We start from the raw sequence: 20,048 nt of genomic DNA on the forward strand, positions 1-20,048 counted from the left end.
ACTGCAGCATTTCAGGTTTACCTGTCCTTCACCATCTTCCAGAGTTTGCTCAAACTCATGTCCATCGAGTTGGAGATGTCATCCAACTATCTTGTTCTCTCTTGTCCCCTTCTCCTTCTGCCCTCAGTCTTTCCCAGCATCAAGGTCTTTTCTGATGAGTCAGTTCTTTCCATCAGGTGGCCAAAGTTTTTGGAGCTTCAGCTTCCAAGGAGCATTAGCTCTTCCATTGAATATTCAGGGTTGATTTCCTTTAGGATCGACTGGTTTGATCTCCTTGCAGTTCAAGGGAGTCTCAAGACTCTTCTCCAGCACCACAATTTGGAAGTATCAATTCTTTGGTGCTCATCTTTCATTATGGTCCAACCCTCACATCCGTACATGACTACTGGAAAAACCACAACTTTGACTATAGTGACCTTTGTTGGCAAAGAAGTTCAGGAAGTGACCTTATCTTTTAAGCAGTTGTGCTGAATTCCAGGAGGCGTTTCTGCCGATAGGGGTGGTTTGGCAGATGCATAAATGCAGATCAGGTGCACAGCGAGGAGAGAGGCAGGTAAAGGGCAGAGAAATTTTTCGTGTTTAAATTTCCTTGTCTTCCATGAAGCGTGAATTTTATTTCACACCATCTTCAACAATTGGCATGAAGGGTCACCCATTTCTTCAATTGGGAGGTGAAGGCGGGTCCGGGAGTGGGACGCGCAAACTCCGCTGTGCCGTGAGCCTCCCGACCGCAGGAGGCAGCAGCGAGCGAGGCGGATACAGTGTATCCAGGGCGGCGATGGATACGCTATAACGATCCCGGCGGGGCGGCTACAATGTAACCGGGGCGGCGGTGGTCAGGTGAGCGGCGGGAGGGGCGCGGGCGGGGTTCTGGGTGGCGGGGACTCGGACTCTCGGGCCACCGCGCCCCGGAGCCCGGGGAGCCTCTCTCCCGAAACGGACACCGGGGCGTAGGGGGCGAGGAACCCGGCCGAGGCCCAGGCCCGGGCGCAAAGTAGGATTCAGACTCCCGGGCGATCACCTGGGGGCAGAGGGGTTTGGGGACCTCAGCTGCCCCGATCCCGCTCTGTCAGGGTCTAGCTGGGAAGGCCGTCCCCGGGCACACTGTCACCCCTTCCAGCTGTCACCGCGCGCGTCTGTGGGATGCGAGAGGCCGGAAGGGACCCCACGGCTGTGCCACCATGCGCTGGGGCTGGACCATTCTGAGCCTGTTTCCTCATCTCTGAAACTGACGAGGTGTGGTGGAAGACATCTGTCCCTGTGCGGAGCCACTTAGCGAGGGTCCCCAGAGTGTATGTTGCTGCTGTTGTTGTGGGTGAAGGTGGGGGAGGCCCTTTTGGGGTGGCGTCACCCAGAGGCAGGGGTGGCGCTGCCAAGCTTCAGTGGCAAGCAATCCTTAAAGGGACAGTAACGGCCCTGCTCCCGGTGGGGTCCTGGAGGCCTCCTGATGGCTGTGAGCAGCTAGGGTGCACCTTTGCCTTGTCCCCTCTGGGGCGAAGTTTAAGGACCTCTGGTGGTAGCCGGGTGATGACAGGACCTCTGGTGGCTGTGTCACAAGCAGAACAGGCAAGGCTGGCTCAGGCACCTCTGAGCTTCAGCCCTGTGTTTCTCAGGGCCTGAGAGATGCTGGGCTTTGTTCTCAGGGTCCTCTAAGTGCAAAGTCGTGGGCTCCTCACCCCGACCCCTGTGAGAGGAGGTCTCTGGAGAAGGGGAGACAGTGGACTAGAGGGTTTTCTGCATGCTGCTTGCTCAGTGTCCACTTTCCGGCCTGCACCTGCGAGGTCAGGCCTGAATTTGGGGTGCAGAGCTCTCTGTTGGCGGAGAAGGCAATGGCACCCCACTCCAGTACTCTTGCCTGGAAAATCCCATGGACAGAGGAACCTGGAAGGCTGCAGTCCATGGGGTTGCTGAGGGTCGGACATGACTGAGAGACTTCACTTTCACTTTTCACTTTTCATGCATCGGAGAAGGAAATGGCAACCCAGTCCAGTGTTCTTGTCTGGAGAATCCCAGGGACAAGGGAGCCTGGTGGGCTGCTGTCTATGGGGTCGCACAGAGTCGGACACGACTGAAGTGACTTAGCAGCAGCAGCAGCAGCTCTCTGTTGGTGAACCTGGTCGGGTGGTTAGGGTTGCTACTGCTCTCCTCTAAGCCGTTGCTGCGTACTTTGTCAGCTGGGCACCTGCATTAGGGCCCCTTCTGGCTGCTCCTGGTACCCTCTTCTCCCTGGAAAATGCAATTCTCTTAACTTTGTCAGGAGAGGAACTGAGGCTGAGAGAGGTCAGGTTACCCCAGTCACTCACTCATCCATGGCCTCTCTGCCTGGCCTACCCATCAGGAGTTTAATGAGAAATGTGATTTCCAGGAGGGCTTGTATCCCAGAGAAGGGCAGCTGAGCAGTGTTCCTGCCTTTGAGCTCCTCAGGCCATATGTTATTTTCTTTCTGACTAAGGCCTAAGAACCTGTGCATTTTGTGTATTTTTAAAAATTTAAATGTAGTTGATTTACAATGTTGTGTTAGCTTCCGGTGCACAACAAAGTGCTTCTGTCACAGATATAGATATCTTTTTCACGTTCTTGTCCATATGGTTTATTACAAGATGTGGGCTATATTTCCCTGCGCTATACAGAAGGATCTTCTTGTTTATACATCCTTTATATAATGGTTTGCATCTGTTGACCCCATAACCCCAATCCAACCCCCACCCTCAACCACTTGGCAACCACAAGTCTGTTTTCTACATCCGTGTGTCTGTTTCTGGTTTGCAGATAAGTTCATTTGTGTCATATTTTAGATTCCACATTTAAGGGATATCACATGGTATCTGTCTTTTGGACTTAGTGTGGTAATCTCTAGTTGCATCCATGTTGCTGCAAATGGCGTTATTTCATTTTTTTTTATGGCTAATATTCCATTGTGTATATTTGTACCACACCTTTATCCACTCATGTGTTGATGGATATTTAAGTTCTTTCCACATGTTGGCTATTGTGAATAGTGCCATGATGGATGCTGGGTGCGTGTATCTTTTTGAATTACAGTTTTCTCCAGATGTATGCCCAGGAGTGGCATTGCACGATCATATTGCAAGTCTATTTCTAGTTTTTTCAGGAATGTCATCCTGTTCTCTATAATGCCTCTGGCTGTATTGTAAAACCCTGAGAGGTTTCTGAGGAGAGACCCATGGGGGTGGCTCCTGACCCTCCAGTCTTTGGGGGCTGGACTGACTGGCATGTGGTGTCACTGCCATGCACCTATGCTTAGTCTCCAGTTTGTAGTCTCCTTTAGACTGTATCTCTTTACAGCGGATACTCTTATTATCCCCGCTTGAAACATGCCAGCTCAAAGCACAGAAAGGTTTAGGCATTTGCCCCAGGTCACACAGCTAGAGCTGATAGAGTGTGGATTTGAGTAGGGCCAATTTGCCTGCTGATCACAGTCTGTTGGGGGTGATGAGTATGGATCTGTTTTGGCTGCAAGAGACAGAAATCCTCCTCCCGATAACAGTAGTTTAAGCAGAAGTTTATTTGTGTCTCAGTTGAATGAAGCCTAGGGGTGAGCAGCCCAGGGATTCTTCACCACTTGGGAAGAAGGGTCTGGTGAGTATGGGGACAGCTGGGTCTCCCCTGCATTCTGGAGGCTTCCCTGGGCACTGTGGTTCCTGTCATCTGGGGAGGTGCTGGGCATCAGAGCCGAACAGTTTGTGAGCTTCCCAGAGACCTCAGGTTAAAAGGGAGATAGGGGTTTGAGCTCATGGCACCATGTCCTGCGCTGCTGTGACCAGTAGGTAGCTGGTCTGCAGGTGCCAGTTCTACCGGTCCAGAACCTTCAACCCACATCCCTCCAGAGGCAGACAGGTCCCGCAGAGGTGTGGGGGTCCCCACCCAGGTGCAGGGTAACACTAGGGGTGAAGGGTGGCTTCGGGCCATTGCCGCTGGCTCAGTTTTCCTTTCAGTGTGTGTGTGGGCACACAGGAGTCATAGGATTGCCTTTTATAGTTACAGGTTATTTCAGACTGCAACCCAGGTGTCAGTAGAGCATAGCTAACATCCATGTCCTTCCTACAAAGTTTTGAAAACATCTTTCAACCTCCTGTGAACTCATTTTGTCTTTGGAGCAGAGAGAAGCTAAGGAATGTGGGTCAGCTAGTTAAGTGTGGGCCTCTGTCTCAGGAGCCACCAGCCCTGTGTGTCTGGTTTGCTGACCTCCCAGCTGTGAGCTCAGCACTTGTTGCCTGTGCCCTTGGGTTCCGGGGTGTGGGGCCAGCCGTGGGCTCAGGCCGCATGGTGGTTATAGAGCATTCAGGAGGCCTCTCCACAGGGCAGTGTTAAGGTGGGTCCTGCCCTGGGCCACACTGCAGGTGGCAGGGCAGGCCTGAGCCCTGGCATCAGCACTGAGCCTTCTGTTGGCTGGGCTTTCTGGGTGCTCTGACAGGGAAGGAGCACCCTGGGTCCTGGGTGAGAGGGAGGAACTGAGTGTTGGCTGGCCAGGCAATGTGAGCAGGACCAAAAGGGCTCCGTGCCGGAGGTCTGGCTGGGCACCCCCAGCCCTGCCTGCCCCATCGGTGACTTGGGCATCACTGCTCTCACTGAGGGGCCAGCCGTGGGGGCTGAGCTGGCTTGGGGAGGGGCTGCGGGGGGGAGGCCATGGTGTGGGGATATTTGGCCTGGACCCTCCAGGGGAAGTGAGAGGGGCCAGGTCTCCACTCTGATATCTCAGGCACTTGAAAAGGGAAGGAGACCCCAGTGAACCTGGGTTCTGGACACCCACCTCTGCTCTGCTCTGCTGTCTGCAGGTAGGGTGCTATGGAATATGACGAGAAGCTCGCCCGGTTCCGGCAGGTCCATCTCAACCCCTTCAACAAGCAGCAGCATGAGCAGGGGGCTGGCGAGGAGGCCCTGGACATTACTTCTCAAGGTGGATGCGGGGGGCTGGGGTTGTGTAGGTGGTCTGCCCTGCTCACGCCAGCCCTCATCCTCTTAGGTGGTTCCCCCTGGGCGCATGCAGGTGGCTTCTTCACAGATCAGACTGCTTCCCCGTCGGTCCTCAGGAGAATGAACACGCCCCTGGGCGGGGATGTCTCACTGTCTTGCCTGCCTTGTCCCAGGGGCCGCACACAGCAGGCACTTCCTCAGGGAACACTCGGGGCGTGAACTCAGAGCCGAGCCCTGCAGGGTGAGAGGTCAGCAGGATGTGAGCCCTGAGATTGCAGACTGAGCGCACAGGGCGCCAGAGTCCACCCAGGGGCTCCCATGTCCTGGTATGTAGCCCTTCAGAGGTGCTCCTCCAGGCCGCAGATGCACACACAAGCTGTGAGCCTTACAAACTGGCGTGCTTCTGTAACCCTGGTTTTGCACGGCTCTGTCCTGTGGCCACAAGGACACAGGGTCCTCTGCTGGTGGACACGGGCTCACCCCAGAGTAGAGCCCTGCTTCCCTGGGCACTTCTGTGGGCTCCCTGCTCCCCGGGGGCCCCGCAGCGCGCTCCTGGGGTGGCAGGCTGACTCGTCTCTCTGCCGCCCTCCCCACCTGCCCTGCTGCAGCGCGCCTGCCTGAACTGCCTCCCGGGGAGCCAGAGTCCCGCTGCCCAGGGCGTGTAATGGATCTTGGCCTGTCTGAGGACCACTTCGCTCGCCCCGTGGTAAGGTTCAGGGTCTGTGGGTGGACAAGGTGACCCCTCCCACCAGAGTTTGAGGGGTTGGCCACATCCATCTCAGCTGGGCCTCCTAGGTGTGGAGTCTGAGGCCTGTGTGACACCCGGCTCCCACCTTATACCTGTGTGCCGGCCTGCGGAAATGGGTTGGATGCGGTGTTTGGAAGCCTGGGCTCTGTCCTCCTGGGCAGCCATTCTCTCCCCTCCATGCAGGATACTACAAAGCAAATATGGGGGTTGATTCCATCTGGGGTTCTGGGGAATCCTGTGGTCCATTGCAGGGTAAAGGCGAGGGCAGCCGCTGCCCACCACCACCTGCTCAGCTAGGCAGGGCCACTCCTGTCTGAGCTAGGTTTTGTTCCATGAAAACCTTGTGGGGTGTTGTTTTTTTTTTAATTAAAGAGCTCTAATAATTCCTTTAAAGTTTCAAAATCTGTGCAAACTATCTGCAACTGTTGTTTGAGAGAGATGCTATGATAACATTAACATAGGACTTTAAGATTCACCTGAGCCCCCGTTTCTCATTTGCTGCTCATTTTCTGGTCATGTGGCCTTTAACTTTACATTCTGCAGGTATATACACTCCTTAGTTATGTGTTTGAACCCTTATTTTGCACTCCTGTGGGCAGTGACACCCTTTTCTTGGGGCCTCAGCCTCTAACTCTGAGACCTAGCCTGTTTCGTTGCCCAAGTTTAGGGCTTTGTTGGACCTGAGCTCGGGTCAGCCTGTTAGGTGCTGGGCCCAAGGGCAGGTGGCAGCCAGGGGTGTCTCTGAGCTTGGCAATTGAACCAGAGGCCACTTCCTCTCCTTCTTGACAGACAAGTGTCATTTCCCCTGCTTTCATCCGAGAGGAAGTTTTGTAGAAGCAAGCGAGATAGCACAGCCAGAAAAGCAATTGGATTTCTAAAAGAGGGAAGTTGTGTTTTGAAGAACACTGTGAGTTAGGTCTCCAAAGGCCCATGGGTGGAAATGTCCAGAGAGCGGGCAGGTGGTGTGGGCTGGGGCCTGCCTCTGCTGCTGATGGTCCTGGGCCTTGAGCAAGTCTTTGGGCCATTGGGGCTCGAGATGGGTGGGGAGATCTGTTCTGGGCCCAACGACACACAATCTGACTATCATCGTCCCCAAACTGCCCTCCCCCATGTGAGCAGGGCCTGTTCCTGGCCTCTGATGTCCAGCAGCTGCGGCAGGCCATCCAGGAGTGCAAGCAGGTCATCCTGGACCTGCCAGAGCACTCGGAGAAGCAGAAGGACGCCGTGGTGAGACTCATCCATCTCCGGCTGAAGCTGCAGGAGCTGAAGGTGGGGGCCGGCCCACCCCCACCAGCAGCCAGAGCTGAAGTGGGGGCTCGGGGAGTGATGGGCCCTCAGCCCAGCTCTGATCCTGCCTGTAGTCCTGGGTCATGTGTCCACCCACTGAAGCAGGTGGGTGAGTTAGTCCCACCTTGAACCACATGACCCAGAGTGTGGCCTGGTTCCCTGGAGATGACAACAGAAGGGGTCGTGGATCCTGGAAGCCAATAACCACTGGGGTCCATCATGTAGTCCTTGAGTCTGGTTCATGAGTCCATGGGATTTGAACAGTGGTAGGTTCATTAGAATATAGGTAAGGCAATAGTATGGCCTCAGACACCCCGAAAGACAGTGGCTTAAAGGATTGGTTGTGTAGATTTACTCACATGGAAGTGTTGCGGGTTCCCTGGGCCCATCTGGCAGCTACTGGCATTGGAGACCACAGGTCCCCCTCTAATGTTGCTCTGCTCGTCCCTGGCAAGTCCAGGACAGCTTCCACCAATCTGGGTCTGCTCTCAGCCAGCCGAAACAAAGCAGAGAGGGCAGCGAGTGCCCCTCAGTACTGCTCACATGCCCTTGGCCCTAATGTGGCCCTGGCGCAGCACCTAGGTACAGAGGTGGTCTGTAATCTCAGTGGACCAGGCCTGACAGGGCACCCTGTTCTATTGTAAAGGGAGGGGTCTGTGGTAACCTTTGCTATATGTGGTGCCTGGAAGATGCAGTCAAGGGACTCATGTGCCCAGAAGGAGCTGTGACCCCTCCCTGGTCTCCTCCCTAGGACCCCAATGAGGATGAGCCCAACATTCGAGTCCTTCTTGAGCACCGCTTCTACAAGGAGAAGAGCAAGAGTGTGAAGCAGACATGTGACAAGTGTAACACAGTCATCTGGGGCCTCATTCAGACCTGGTACACCTGCACAGGTGGGCGGAGACCAGACTGCCCTTCTGGGCTGGCAGTCTAGGTCTCCAGGGAGAGGGGTTCTCTATCGTGTCCTCAGTATTTGCAGAACCCTGCAGTGTGTGGTGGGTGTAGCAAGAGGTGTCTGCCTTCACTGGGCTTAAGTCCACTAGCCACATGTGACTTTTCAAATTTAAATTATTGAACATAGATAAGTAGCTCCTCAGTTGTACTGTGCATGTTCCAAGTACACCGTAGCCATGCAAGATTGGTGGCCACCCCGCTGGACATTGTAGAAACACATCACTGTATCGGAGGTGCTGCTCTGGATGAGAAATCAAATGAGTCAGTGATGTGGTATGTTAGAAATAGTGAAGAAGGCTAGGGGAGGCACAAGCATGTCAGGGGGTGGGGTGCTGCTATTTTAGGGTGAAATGAAAAGGCTTCATGTGACATTTAATAAAAAAAGCTTGGAGGTTAGGGGCAAACCAGGAGCATATCTGGGAAGGAACATTTCTGCAGGGGAGCTGTCTGCAAAGGCCTGTGGTCAGTGAGTGTCCAGCGTATTTGATGAGGAGCAGAGAGCAGCGTGGCATAGAGGTGCTTCAGAGGTGGCAGAGGGCTTTTCTCTAAGTGCACTGGGGCCATGTGGGTGGATATACTTAGGTTTTAACTCCACCTGCTAGCTGGGTGTGGCATGGGGGAGGGAAAATGATGGCCTTCTGACCAGGGTGAGACTCTGACATTTAGATGAGAAGGGCCAAGTGCAACTGTGGCTAAAGGACTGGACATGGGTGTAAGAGAGGAGTCGGGATGACTTCCCAGTTTGTAGTCTCAGGAGGCTGAAAGACAGAGTCCCTGAAACCTGAGATGGGAAGCTGGGGTGGATTTGGGTAGGAAGAACTGGGTTTTACTTAGATGGCTTGGCCTTGATCCCCTTGGGTATCCCAGTGGGCATGGCTGGTAGGCCCCTGGACTTCTGAGTCTGAAACTGGGGGAAAGGTGTGCACGTACCTTCAGGGCAAGGCTTGGGGTGGGGACATTTGGGGACCTGCAGTGGCACCTGGAGAGGCTCTTGGGTTGGTCTGGGAAGCCGAGTGGAGCCCCCTGGGGGTCCCAGAAGCTGAAGGTCATCCTGGGCTGCAGAGTGGCGCTCTTCCTAAGAGGCCTGCTGTTGGGCCCCCATCCCAGGGTGTTATTACCGCTGTCACAGCAAGTGTTTGAACCTCATCTCCAAGCCCTGTGTGCGGTCCAAAGTCAGCCACCAGGCCGAGTATGAGCTGAACATCTGCCCTGAGGCAGGCCTGGACAGCCAGGATTACCGCTGTGCTGAATGCCGAGCACCCATCTCTCTGCGTGAGTGCCCCTGGGGTGGGGGGCTGGAGTTGGGCAGGGCGCAGGGCTGAGGGGAGCTGTTCTGGGCAGGGTGTCCTGCTATCAGTGGCGTGAGTAAGTGGGAGGAATGCGCAGTTGAGCTCCTCTCCTTGGGAAGCCAGAAAGGACTGCTTTTGGCACCTTTTCACGCCCGCCCAAACTGACCAAGGTTCCCCTAGGAGTCCCAGTTTCCCTCCTGTGACTGCATCATCACAGAAAACCCACCCCATGGGAAGACCACACTACACTCACACCCTGTGTGTCAGGCCTTCCTAGAAACATACTGACATTGACTCAAGGGATTCCCTATCTACTGTCCCATTTTACTGATGGGAAACGGGAAGCGGGGCGACTTAGAAGAGGACGAGTCAGGGGCGGGGCCGGGCGGGGCCGGGAGGCGCGGGGTGCGGGGGCGGGGGGGGCGGTGGGGAACCGTTGGTGCAGCTGGGGGACAGGACCTCTCCGGTCTCCCTGACTTTGGGACATCTCCTCCACAGGGGGCGTGCCCAGCGAGGCCCGGCAGTGCGACTACACTGGCCAGTACTACTGCAGCCACTGCCACTGGAACGATCTGGCTGTCATCCCAGCGCGTGTGGTGCACAACTGGGACTTCGAGCCGCGCAAGGTGCGGGGGGAGAGAGAGCGGGGAGCGAGGGGTGCAGCCCTGGGGATTGGGTCGGGGCGTGGTGTGGCCGGGGGCGTGGCGGAGCGCTGGGGGGTGGGACGTGGCTTCGGGGGCGGGTCAGGACAGACTGGGGCGGGGCCTCGGGGGTGGGGCAGAGTGGGGCGGGGCCCGAGCCAGGGCGGTGCTGCGGGGGCGGGGCGGAGTGCAGAGGTGGCACCTTTCCGTCCCTCTGGCCCAGGTGTCCCGTGGCAGCATGCGCTACCTGGCGCTGATGATGTCGAGGCCAGTGCTCCGGCTCCGGGAGATCAATCCTCTGCTGTTCAACTATGTGGAGGAGCTGGTAGAGATCCGGGTAAGACAGGGGAGGGCCGGGCGTGGGGCAACCCTGCTCTCCCTTCGCAGCTGTGTGAGGAGATGCCACCTGTGTGGCTGGGCACCCCCCCTCCCCTACTGTCCTTTAAGTTAAAGTCGCTAGAGCAACTGTCCAGTCACAATACGAAAGAGGACGCGAGGCTCAGAGGCAGTTTGAAATTTTCTAGCAGCCACAGTAGAAAAATGAAGTTCTTCTCAGTGATGTCTTTTAGTTCGTGCACATTACTGAGATACATCGTGTGGCGTGTCTGTATTGTGTTAGTCTGCATCCCAGTGTGTATTGTCAAGAGCAGCCTCACACTGGCCCGGCCACGTCTGGTCGGTGTTCTGAGGAGCTGTGTGTTACTGAGGGTCCTCTCTTTGGCACTCAGCAGGAGGGCAGGGTGGGGTGTGCCTCAGGCAGGTGCGGAGAGGAACGGGACTTGTTGGAGAGGAGCTGAGGCACAGGGCTACTGAGCTGAGGAGGGAATCTGGGTTCAACTGGGCCATCTGATGCAAGCTCAGGTGCTCCCAAGGGGTGTGTTCACGTGTGGAGCCGGGTGGGGAGCAACTGTGCACGAAGGAAGTTTAGGGTCCTGCTGGTGGGGAAGCTGTGGCTTGACCTTGAGCTCGGCTGGAGGGCTCAAAGCTGGGACTGTCGTGGGGGGACGGGAATGCACTTACAGTCCTCTACTGACCCAGAGTGTAAAGTGACAAAGCTTCCCACAAAGCCAGCCCCGCCCCACCTGCACTGGCCATGAAGACATGCCTGGCACAGCCCCTGCTCTGGCCAGAAATGCCCACCTGCCCCTCTTGTCCACAGAAGCTGCGCCAGGATATCTTGCTCATGAAGCCATATTTTATCACCTGCAGGGAGGCCATGGCAGCGCGCCTGCTCCTGCAGGTCAGTCCACCCGTCCCCCGGGGTAGGGGAGGGGTGGGTGGGGAAGGGGTCCTCCAGGAGGGCAGGAAACAGACCAGGATTGTGAGGGGAAGGCTTGACACTGAGCGTGTGCTGTGCCGTCAGCAGAGGGTCTCCGCACTGTTCCAGGGAACACCAGGTCTACCCACAAAAGCATTCTACCCACAGAAGTGGTTTGTGCTTCTGTCAGCACGAGAAGCACTGAGAGAGTGGGTGTCGCCCTGCAGCCTTCACGGGAGCCTCCACAGAGTGGACCCAGGGAGGGCCAACCACAGAACACGTCACGGCTCACCTACTTACTTGTTTGCAAGCGCTCACTGGGTGCCTGCTGCAGCCGACGGTGTTCTGGGTCCTGGGGAGCAGCGAGCAGAGTGGGCGGCACCTGGCCCTCACCTAGGGGTGCACTCTCCAGATTGGGCTGACAGGAAGAGTAGGAAGCAGCGCATTGGGTGGTGAGATGTGTGGACAAGATAAAGCTGGGAAGAGGGCTCCGGGCAGGCAAGGGCCCCGGTCTGGTGGCCCCGGGGTCACATGGCTGCGCCTGCAGCTCCAGGACCGGCAGCACTTTGTGGAGAACGATGAGATGTACTCGGTGCAGGACCTGCTGGACACGCACACGGGCCGGCTGGGCTGCTCTCTGGCTGAGACCCACACGCTGTTTGCCAAGCACATCAAACTGGACTGTGAGGTGGGCCCCCACAAGCCAGGTGGGGAGGTGGGAGGGCGGCTCGGGAGGATGTACCCCCCGACCTGGGAGTGAGCACTGTCCTCCCTGCCTCACCTGCAGCGGTGCCAGGCCAAGGGCTTTGTGTGCGAGCTCTGCCGGGAGGGAGATGTGCTGTTCCCCTTCGACAGCCACACGTCTGTGTGCGCCGACTGCTCTGCCGTCTTCCACAGGTCTGTGTGAGTGTCCGCCTCCGTAGACTGTAGACAGGTGTGGGAGAGACAGGTGCTGGGAATGTTGGGTGGGGAGAGGCTGGGGCTTGACCTTTGCCACCTGGTTTCAAATGGGACTTAGGTTTACTGAGGCTGGAGCTTCCTAAGCTCTCTAGTTTTTCTGATTTTCTTTTTTCAAATATCCCTAGGCCATAAGAAATACCCAACAGTTTTATTTATTAAGTACTTAGGTTCAACAATGGAAGCATTTATGTCCTGAAGACTTGTGGATGTTTGGAAGAATGACACACAGAAGTGGGAAGAAGATATTTGAACTCTTTAAGTACACTTATCAGTAGGCATGTGCCTGTGGGGCCCACACGGCTTGTCACACTGGGCTCAGATGGGACCCCACCACCCTGTTTCTGTCCACACTGGACTTTCCTGGCCCTTGCTGTTTCTCAGAGTGACCCGTAACCTCATAGATCAGAAGAGCTGGACTGCAGTCTCAGTAAGGACTGTAGCAGAAAGTGTTGAAACTCTGAGCTCCCTTGAGCTGGCAGTTTGTGTGGTGTCCTATCAAATGTTGCTGTGTCCCCTTCAAAAATTAAGCTGCCATGGGAACCGTGTGTACCTCCACAGAGCCCTGGGCGGGGGGCGCTTTACACAGTAGTGGAAACAGGTCAGGGAGGGGAGTCACTGAGAGGGTCAGAGGGTACCAGGTGATAGGTGTGGCCCCTTGGGATGTCTGTGCAGAGGTGTGGGATACAGGCCTGGCCGGCACACCTGGGTGAGACTGCTGCAGGCTCCTGTCTGTTAAAGGAATATTGTGAAGACTCAGGGTTACAATTCTACTTGTGGAGCCCCCTCTTCATGGCCATTCCTGTCTCCCTCAGGGACTGCTACTACGACAATTCCACCACGTGCCCTAGGTGTGCGCGTCTCACTCTGCGGAAGCAGTCACTCTTCCGGGAGCCTGGTCCAGACCTGGACGCCTGAGCAATGGAAGCCCTTCTAGGCCTGTCTGTCCTGCTGGCCGTTGCCACAGTCAACATGTTTCCTGTACTGTGGAGACCTAGGGTCTGGCCCCTGGACCCCGCCACTGCTGAGCCAGCACCACCAGGACCACTGTCCCCCGGCTCGTGTTGGGGCTTGAAGTGTCTGTTTTTTGGGTTGGCTGCTGTGAGGGCCAGGATGTGCACCCTTCCTCCACTGCAGAGCTTTGAGGGTCAGGTGGGGGGAGCATCCCTCACCTCCCCTTTGGTCAAGAGCCCCCCACCCTACCCTGCCCACCTTGGGAGCAAGGCTGCTGGGCCCTGGCTATCCTGGAAATCCTGGAAGTCTTCCAGGAGTGCCGACAAGACTGAGGATGCAGCCTTAGCCTGACTTTTGCCTGTGGTGGATGGTGTGGGTTCTACTTGGAGGCCCCTCCCCCAGCCCCTGGCCTCTTTGAGGTCCCCTGGTTGTCCCTGGCTGGGGCTGTATTCATCACTATCTCCCAAGGGCCCTGCCCCTGCCCCCAGGTTCTCTCTCTGGGGCCTTCGCCAGTAGGACCATTCCAGGGGCTGCTGGCTGCTGTGGAGATCTCACCTCCTAACCGCCCCTGCCTTGGCCAAGCCCAGCTCACTCTGGTGCTTCATGCTGGGTGGCTGAGGGGGTCCCACCCAGTGAGGAAGTGTGCTTCCAGGTATTGGGCAAGACCATGCCCCTGGCAGGTCAAGGTTAGGTGAGAGGGCTAGGGGACAGTAGACCTGGACCGAGTGTGCCTATGGAGGACTCCGGATCACTCAGAGACCCCCCAACCGGGGCCTTATGTTTGGGGCACTGAGATCAGGCACTGGAAATACTTGCTCAGGGGAGCACCAGGCAGGACTCATGAGGTGTGGGAGGTCCTGCCACCAGCGGGCAGAGGGAGCCAGGCATGGAGGACTGACCCAGTGGGGAAGATGCATTTGTGGGGACCATCCAGGGGAAGGCTGCCCTGGCCTTGCTGGCCTTCTTCTTGCCCTGGAATGTGCTTGGCTGTTGACACCTGGGGCTGACACACACATGTGGTGGCTGGTGGGCAGGAGGCTATCACCTGGACATCCATCACCTTTGACTGGGAAGCGCAAGGAGAGGCTTGGCCAACAGGGAGGCCAGCTGAGCCAATGTGGGGGGTGGGTAAGGACAGTGCCAACCCTCCATGCCCCTTTGCACCCCAGGGAAGCCCTGCCCAGGGACTTTAGGCCACCCTCTGACTGTGCTGGGCTGTTCAGAATGTCAGTGTCGGGGGCTGGTCCAGATGGGCGGGGCCACCCTGCTTCCCATTCTTGGGTCTAGGGGGTTAAAGGTTAAGCACCCTCTTCCTACACCTCAGATCTGTACGTCTCACTGTGGCATCACATTTCTGTCCCAGGGATCCTGGCTTCTCCCAAATGGACTCTGTAATCAGCATCGTGTTATTCCAGTTACAGTCACTCTGTCCGTAAGAAATGTCAGTAGCCATTTGTTGGGCAAGGTTGACTCTTTTTTTTTTTAAACTTCCTCCCACATCACGTCTTCTCCTCCTCCCCCTTCTGGGTGACAGATTCTTTAAATGGAATCATGTGTAGGTCTTTCTGAGACCACATCACAGAACCCAGAGGAACCAGTTAGTATGGGCAGGCCTCCCAGGAGAGCTGTGTGGGCTGGGTGCTACAGACACAGCAGGGTTTGCTGCAGGGTTAGTCAGAGCCCACAGGCCCCTCCCACAGGGTCAGGTGTAAATGGGGCACCTGACCTTGGCCTCAGTGTGCTGACACCTCTGTAGGCTGCACTAAAGCACACCTTCTGGGGTTGTTTGGGTTCCAGGAAGTGCTGAGCCCAGTCTGGCTCTGTAACAGAACCTATGTCTTCTCTCCTGAGTCCTCCACTGTCATGTTAACTCACTGTAAGCAGTGCCAGCCCAGGTCTAGCTCCCAGAAGCACCTCTGGTCTTCAAGTTTGACTCACTGAAAGGGCCCTTGGAACTCAGGAGAACCCGAGACCCCCTCCCAAATGACATTCAAACCTCTGTGTATGTACATTTCTCTCTGGAGACACGACCTCTGGTTTTGAGGATGATCTCAAAGAAACATCAGCAGTGTGTGACACAAGGGGTGGGGGAAGGGTGTGTGTGGGCTGTCTGTGGGCCCACGCTGGCGCCTCCACGTCAAACAACTAAAGCCACACTTTGGTATCAGAGGGAGCATGCAGTCTCCACCCACCCACTTCAGGTATGAGGATGAGTTTTTCTTAAACTTTTAATTTTAACAGCTGTAGGTTTGCAGAAGTGCTGCAAACACATCCCCAGGTACCCATCTCCTGGATTCTGTGAATGTTAACATTTTCCCCATTTTGCCTTACTCTTTCTCCACACACTTTCTTTTGAACCATCTGGTGGAAGTTGCAGATGGTGCCCCTTTGCCTCTAAGTGCTCCTGTGTTACCCCAGCAAGGACATGCCTCCCACAGCTACGGCATAGTCATGACATCAGGATGCTCACATGGATGCCGACCATAAAGCCTACAGCAAGTGTGTTCAGATTGAGCCACTTGGTTGCCACGTCATTTTAGTCTTTAATCTGGAAGGGTTCAGGACTCTGACACAGAAAATCACAGATAAATTATTCTGAAGACTTTCCTTCAGTGAGGGTTGTTTTTTGACTGGACTCGGGCTTTGCACTTTTGGTGGGATTTTCCACCCACCAAAGTGGTGGATGGGTCCAATTTGTCATCTGTCCTACTCAAAACGCTCTGGTCCACTTGGTCCAGCTGACTGACATCTTCCTGGCACTCTTTAGGCACTTTCTTACTTTCTAGCACAGGAAAGTGTTCCAGGCTTAGTTAGTAATTGCCCCAGTCCCAGCCCTGACACCAGTCATTTCTCTGAGGAGCCCTGGGATCTTCTGGTGGAGGATGAATGTGATAGTTGGGTGTGCTCACTTTTGGGCTGATCACTGCCCATAGGTCCTTTCAGTAGTGTGGAAATAGTACTCCTTATCTATTTCTTTTCTGGTCTATAAACATTAAAAACCATGAGTTCACAGTGAAACTTCCAACTTCAAAACAACACAAGTCATTCTTTCCCTTTTTTATGTTTATTATTTCCTTGCTCGACAGTGAGAAAGCTGGCTCCCTTATCCAGAGTACCCTTATTTGCTCAGTCCAGCAGTACACAGAAAGCACCTTTGGGACTGGTCACTTAGGCTGGTGAGAAATAAGGCTACTCACGAGCCTTTAATATTTGTCTATAGCCCAAGGGCATACAGTCAAAAAGTACTTGCTTTTGCTTCTTCATTGTGGGTGTGCAGTTCCTGTGAAATACGGTTCCATTCAGGTAGTCTACTGATTTATTTCCCCATCCTTGTTTACTTTTGTTTGTGCAGTATATTAACATGGTCCCCAAAGTCAGAACTTCATAAAAGGTACAAAAGTTATATCTCCTCCCACCTCTGGAACCAATCTCTTTAGTCTGATTTCTCCCACCTTTGTTTCTTATTGTACAAATGACTATGATGTATGCGTATTTTCTTACTTCCCTGTCTTTCTTCCACAAAAGGTAGCATACTCTACTCCTGATGTTGCTTTTTTTTCTATTAATAATATATCCTGGAAACCACTCCACATCAGTTAAGTTCGTCCTTGTTCTATTATTGTAGTTATCATCACTTACAACTGTCTAACTCGCCATTGTGTACAAGCACCATTTCATATTTGACTTTTTACATGAGACTCTTCAGGCTATTTCCTAGGTTTTGAAGTTACAAACAAGGCTGCAACAAAATCCATGCATCTGTATTTTCTTTTGTTGGAAGTGTATCCTCCTAAAAGTGGGATTGTTAAATCAAAATAAATATATTTTGTATTAGTGCTTGATACTCTTCTGTAAGGGATGTACCAGTCTGTGTTCCCACCAGCAGTGAATGAGGGTGCCTGTGACCCCACAGCCTAACCAGTGGAGTGTGTAGCCATACTTTTGATTATTGCTGATCTGAATAATGAGAAATGGTATGAGTGTTGTTTCATCTGCACTTCTCTTATGTTTGAAGAGCTAATTTACTTGCTTATGAATTATATCTTTTGTCTACTTTTCTATGGGGTTTTTGGTATTTTCTTCTCAATCTTTAAGAGTTCTTCACATATCAGAGATATTAACTCATTATCTGTGAGAAATTTTCTTCCGGTGTGTCATTTGCCTTTGACTCTATTTGTTATCTTTTATCCTCATGGAAAAATTTTATTATATTTTTATATTATCAAATTGATTAATCTTAAGTTTCACCTGGACTTTGAGTTACAGAAGATCTTCCTGATCACCCCTGGGGAAGAGGCATATATCCATGGGTTGTGTAGCATTTGTATTGTTTCCGCTTTTACAGTTAGATCCCTCGTCTGTTTGTTTATTCCTGTGTATGCTGTGAGGTGTGAACTAACTAGCTTTTGCCAAATTTTATCTAGCTGTCCTGCACTATTAAAAAAAACCTATCTGTATCTACTTCTAGACTTTCTATTGTATTCTACACATTTGAGTACCTCCTTGATTCAATCAGAGGTTTTATAGTGTGTTTCATTGTGTGTTTTAAATAACTTTTCCTGGATTTTTCTTTCAATCTTCTTAAAGCGCATATTTAAGCACAATTTCAGTAACAAGATGTGATGCTCTTTAGTGTCAAAATGAATGTACCAGAAGCAGGGTTTCCAAGGATGTTAAACATCTAGAAGCCAAGACTTGGCCAGGTGTCACCTAGGAGGTTGCCCTGTCGTGTCTGGTCTTCCTGCCATGGAGTGTGTTGTGCACTGAGGTCACCTAGGAGAGCTGTTTGGAGCACCGCTCCTTCTCACTGTACAGCTCCCTGTAGCAGCTTATTGCATCATTGATTGCTCTTGAAACTTGATGTTTCCACATGGCATCAGGGCTGTTACTGGTAAGGACCTGCAAGCCGGCCTCAAAATGTGAGAAGGCTACTGACAGCTCCCGTGTGGTTAGTTGGCGCAGGGCAAGGGCAGCCTCTTCACCCTCCTTCTCCTCTCCTGCGGGCTCCTGCTCCAGCTGCATCAGCTCCTCATTCGAGAGACCCTCCTCGTGGGACTGCAGCAGCTGGTCCACATCAGCTTCTCCCACCTCTCCAACAGCCACACTCTTGGCAAGGATCACAATATTTTGTTGAAGCTGTGCAATGCCATCTGTTTGGGAAGCACTCTGGAAATGAACACACTCAGGCCAAATCTTCTTCCACACACTGTTCATTGTTGCTGGTCTGAGCTCTCCCCAGGCTACTGCAATGTTGTCCACAGCGTCCATGATGCTGTAGTTTCTCCAGAACTCCCTGATCTCTGCTGTATCCTCCCCATCTGTTGCTTCTAGGATGTGCTCAAAAGTCCTTCTCAGGTAATGAGCTCTGAAGGCAGAGGCTACACCTTGACCCATGGGCTGGATCGAGTCAGCTGTGCTGTCATGAAGATACTCCACTCTTACATTATCAGACAGATCGCTCAGATTGACTGGGTGGCATGGTGCCTTGTCTAAGATGAGCAGGGCTTTGTTGGTCAGGTTATTTTGGGCACAGTATTTCTCAATGGCAGGGCAAAAAAAATATGTGAACCATTCCTGAAAGATGCTCCTGGTTGCCCAAGCCTTTCTGCTTGAGCGCCAAATCACGGGCAGATTGGGCTTGGAGTACCCCTTCAGAGCCTTGGGGTTTTCTGAGTGGTACACCAATAGGGGTTTCAACTTGAAGTCCCCAGCTGCGTTGCCACCAAGAAGCAGCATCAAGCGATCTTTGGATGATTTAAATCCTGGCTGAGCTCTCTCTTCTACTGAAAGAAATGTTCTTTCAGGCAGTCTTTTCCAATAAAGACCTGTCTCATCCACATTAAAAACTTGCTGGGGGGTGTACTCACCTTCCTGAATGATGCTCTTCAGTATTTCTGGATATTCATCCTCCTTGGCAGGAGCTGCAATGTTCATCTTGAAGTGGGGCAAACAGTGGCGTTCCTTGAATCTCACAAACCACCCTTTACTTGCAGTAAACTTTTCTGTTTGAGAGCTTTCACCTTGCTCACGCTGTAAGTCATCAAACAAACTCTTGGCCTTCTTCTGAATAACGGTGACACTCAGGGGCACGTTTCGCTGGCTCTGGTCTTCAAGCCACAAGCGCAACAACCGCTCCATGGTCTCCATGACTGCACTTCGGTGGCGAGTCAACCCGGAGGCTCTCAAAGGAGTGGCTATTTGTGAACTCGCTTTGATTTTGTCTTTATTATCTCTGATGGTCGCCACTGTAGAGGCAGCAAGGCCTAAGGCCTTTGCGATCTGGCTGAGCTTCTCACCCACTTCAAACCGTCTTAACACTTCTAACTTCACGTCGAGGGTGATTGCTTTCCTTTCCCTTTTGGCACTCCGGATGACTGCGGCGTTTAGGGACCTTTTCCCAGGCATCTTTGCCGCCGGTATGTACTAACCACAGCAGTCTCAGGGGCGAGAAAGCCTGTGGTTGCTCCACGCCCCTTCGCAGAATTTGGGGAAGAGAAAGTGGGGCTTCCCGGAGGCGCAGGATGACGACACCGGGGACGTGACCGGGTCAGCACAGGCCGGCCCACGACACATCCCAGGACAGGGCCGGTTCCTTCTGGGTTCCAGGGAGTCGATCAGAGCGGCCAAATCCCTGGACAGCAGGACTGGGTTTCCCTGATGCAGAAAACAAAACTCCGTGAGGGGCGGTAATACCGCACAGCCCACGCCGCCCGAGGTCTTCGGTTCCTGGGGAACCGGTTCCCAGCGCTGTACCTGGACCACAAGGAGCCGGCGGGCAGGGCGGGTGGTGTACGCCGCTTCCCAAGGAGGACTCCAGATTTAAAGTAAGTCTAAAGGCTGTCTCCTCAGCACCTAGCCCGCGTCTGCCACCGTAGTGTAGGTGGCGCAAACGTTCAGATCCGAGTCAGGCCCGACAGTAGACACCTGAGGCAAGGGCCCCACCTAGGCGCCTTGGCCTCACCGCGCATGCGCGAGACCCGGCGGTCCGCTGGAGGTGTGGTGCCCTATGACCTACTCGCCGCCGC

The 20,048-nt window shown here is 53.9% G+C and overlaps 2 protein-coding genes across 5 annotated transcripts; one reads left to right on the forward strand and one right to left on the reverse strand.

Moving 5' to 3' along the window:
* On the forward strand, positions 387 to 16,865 carry DEF8 (differentially expressed in FDCP 8 homolog). Of its 4 annotated transcripts, XM_018061923.1 has the most exons (13): positions 387 to 840; positions 1,121 to 1,292; positions 4,797 to 4,918; positions 5,544 to 5,641; positions 6,803 to 6,952; positions 7,722 to 7,863; positions 9,032 to 9,196; positions 9,712 to 9,839; positions 10,078 to 10,191; positions 11,014 to 11,094; positions 11,660 to 11,800; positions 11,900 to 12,015; positions 12,885 to 16,865. In XM_018061923.1, exons 3-13 carry the CDS (start codon positions 4,807 to 4,809, stop codon positions 12,985 to 12,987), a joined length of 1,350 nt encoding a protein of 449 aa, XP_017917412.1. In that variant the 5' UTR covers positions 387 to 840; positions 1,121 to 1,292; positions 4,797 to 4,806; the 3' UTR covers positions 12,988 to 16,865. The 4 variants fall into 4 exon arrangements, with proteins under 4 accessions (XP_017917412.1, XP_017917410.1, XP_017917413.1 ...); XM_018061921.1 differs by lacking the exon at positions 1,121 to 1,292 and having other exon boundaries at positions 388 to 840; XM_018061924.1 differs by lacking the exon at positions 1,121 to 1,292 and having other exon boundaries at positions 389 to 840; positions 11,900 to 12,009; positions 12,885 to 14,477.
* CENPBD1 (CENPB DNA-binding domain containing 1) lies at positions 16,584 to 19,990 on the reverse strand. Its single transcript, XM_005691940.3, has one exon. It carries the CDS (start codon positions 19,426 to 19,428, stop codon positions 17,797 to 17,799), a length of 1,632 nt encoding a protein of 543 aa, XP_005691997.1. The 5' UTR covers positions 19,429 to 19,990; the 3' UTR covers positions 16,584 to 17,796.

This window comes from Capra hircus, chromosome 18 (genome assembly GCF_001704415.2).
Source record: "Capra hircus breed San Clemente chromosome 18, ASM170441v1, whole genome shotgun sequence".
NCBI classification, from domain to species: domain Eukaryota; kingdom Metazoa; phylum Chordata; class Mammalia; order Artiodactyla; family Bovidae; genus Capra; species Capra hircus.